Source organism: Triticum dicoccoides, chromosome 1B, assembly GCF_002162155.2.
Source record: "Triticum dicoccoides isolate Atlit2015 ecotype Zavitan chromosome 1B, WEW_v2.0, whole genome shotgun sequence".
Lineage (NCBI taxonomy): Eukaryota > Viridiplantae > Streptophyta > Magnoliopsida > Poales > Poaceae > Triticum > Triticum dicoccoides.
The window spans coordinates 646,660,951-646,663,621 of NC_041381.1; the positions used below are offsets into that span (position 1 = coordinate 646,660,951).

The 2,671-nt window shown below is 49.8% G+C and overlaps 1 protein-coding gene across 1 annotated transcript; it reads left to right on the forward strand.

The window, feature by feature from the left end:
- Positions 1-1,151: 1,151 nt before the first annotated feature.
- Positions 1,152-2,284, forward strand: LOC119350779. Its single transcript, XM_037618443.1, has one exon. The coding sequence runs from the start codon at positions 1,152-1,154 to the stop codon at positions 2,169-2,171; it is 1,020 nt and encodes a 339-aa protein (XP_037474340.1). The 3' UTR covers positions 2,172-2,284.
- Positions 2,285-2,671: the final 387 nt, after the last annotated feature.

Below are 2,671 nucleotides of genomic sequence, written 5' to 3' on the forward strand. Positions count from 1 at the left end.
TACTAAACATAACCATTTAGAAATGTACACTTAAAATTCCCAGATAAACAGTTACAAATGTAAAACAAAAGAACATTATTTAAAAAAATTGTTAAAACTATTTTTTCCGGAAAAGTTCAATTTTCTATAAAAACATTAACTACTCTTTAAAAATTGTTCTAATTTTATGAAAAGATTAAATTTTATTTAAAAGAAAGAAAATTTTCACGTTTAACCATACAATCGATGTTTATTCAAATAAGATATAAAAAGTGAAGCACAATGACACATGTAGCAGGTCGTGCCCCTTTTTAAGCCCGGTGCAACGCACGGGCATTTGTACTAGTCTTATTACGAAATTAGTGCAAGGCCGATCGCGAGGCTTGTACGTCTTCGCGCATTGTATGCACTCTCCACCCGCAGGAGCCATGCCCGCCGCCTGCATGTGCCTGTGCAGCGCTCCTGCGTGCTACCCCCACATCGCTCCGATCGCCGGACGACCTTTGCCTCTGTCCCCTCCTGCCAGCGCCGGCCGCTCCTCCTCCAAATCCGGCGGCGAGGAGAGAAATAGTGGGGAGTGGGGGAATGGGTGAAGGTGAGTGGCGGCTGCGCAAGTGCGCAACCATGACGCGAACGGATCCCTCGTGATGACGTGGCAAGGGGAGAGCGTCAAGATTCGTGTGACGGCTACGACGTTGCGCCCGAACATGACAGAAATCTTTTTTTTTTTTTGGCGAGAACATGACAGAAATCTGACGTTCGTTTTATAGCATTTAAGCAAACTTAATCCTTTTGTTTTGCATAAAGTGGCGACACATAGACCATGCGTGTGCACGCGACTGAAAATGCAGTACTCCCCGGACGGTACGTCGATTCCGCGGGGACTTCGCCTGTGGAAACAATTGTGAGAGTCGCATGCATGCATGCATGCAAGTCCATTAATAATCCGGTTCGGGTGCGCCCGCCAAGCCTCCTCGGTAATTGTAATACGCGCTTGCAAATCTAGATATTCAGTGTGAAACCGAACGAGGTATCGCGTGGAGTTATCCCAACAACCCTCTCTTATCTGCTGGCTGGATTCCATAAAAAGGGGCAGCCGAACAACATTCTCCTATCCTCTTGTATCTGCAGTTTGCATCAGTATCAAAAAAAGCCAGAGGCACGCGGGCGCCATGGGCAAGGTCGTCGACTCCGCCGGCTCCTCGTCGGGGCAGAAGCGGAAGAGCGATGGTCACGAAGACAGTGTCGTGCCCGACGACCCCAACTTGCGGCTGTCGCTCGGCTGCATCTACAGCAGCGTGTCCACGCAGTGCACGACTGCTACGACGCCGGCCGCTGTGAACCTCCTGCTGGCGCACCTACCTGTGCCTGCGGCCGGTGTGGCCATTGCTACTGGAGTCCAGATCGGTGCCTCCCCAACTGCAGTCGCGGCATCTTCGTCGCGCATCCTCGCTGCATCGGCCTCCATCCCATTCATGGCGAAACAACCGCCGACTACCTCTCTCGTGCCGCCGATAAAGCCGGACGTGGTGGTCCCGCTCGGTTCACCGGTGGCATGTTCCGCGCAACCTCCTTCGACCCGGCGGCGCATCACCAATGGCGTACTACCTCAACCTCAGCCGCCGTCGTCCAAGACTGGCTCCGTTTCTCAGGCTTCCACAAACGGCACCCCACCCGCGATCCCGCCATTTCCTTGGGCAACCAACCGCGCCGCGATACACCACCCGATCTCCTACCTCTTAGACCAGGGCATCACCACCGTGGAGGGTGAGGTCAAGTGCAAACGCTGCGACGTCCTGAAGACGGTCTCCTACAACATCGCCGTCAAGTTTAAGGAGGTCCGTGACTTCGTGACCCGCAACATCCATGACATGGACGACCGTGCGCCAGCAGCATGGATGACCCCCGCTGTGCCGGACTGCGACGGGTGCGGACAGAGGAACAGCCTACGTCCGGTGATAGCGTTGGAAAAGGAGAGGATAAATTGGGTGTTCCTGCTGCTGGGGCAGACGCTTGGGCTATGCACGCTGGAACAGCTCAAGTATTTCTGTGCGCGCACCGGCCAACACCGCACCGGCGCCAAGGACAGGGTGCTCTACTCCACCTACATGGAGCTTTGTAGCCAGCTCTGCCCTGAAAGGCTCTTCAACCTGACGGCGGAGAGACAGAAGAGGGGTCAGCAGTATTCCTGAGTGCCTAACCAATGCATGCACTATATGGCAAATCGATTATGATGTCTTTTCATTTATCTGTCTATATGGATTACGTTATGGAAAATTGCGTGCAATGAAAAATGAAATCAATATTTGGGAATTGATTTTCTTTTCTCTGCCTTGTTCTTCGAACACTTTGTTCTAAAAATATTGGTTCAGAGAATGATGACTCATAATATTGTTGGTGTCATCTTTCTCAAATAGTAGACACTGATCTTTCTGGGAGGGGCATTTTGGCTCCCAAGAGTATATGCTCCCGGATAAACAGTAAATTCAAAAAAAATGTAAACAAAATCAAAAGTTATGTTTATTTTAGATGTTCGTGTTAGTGTCGCAAGCATGATTGAGAAATTTCATGCGAAAGGGAGCATCGGTGTTTCATGAGTAAAAAAACAAAATTGAGATGACATTTGGTCTTCAATTTGTTTTATGTTTCACAAGCCAAAATTCTTTTTTTTTTGAGGCAATCATACAAAGCT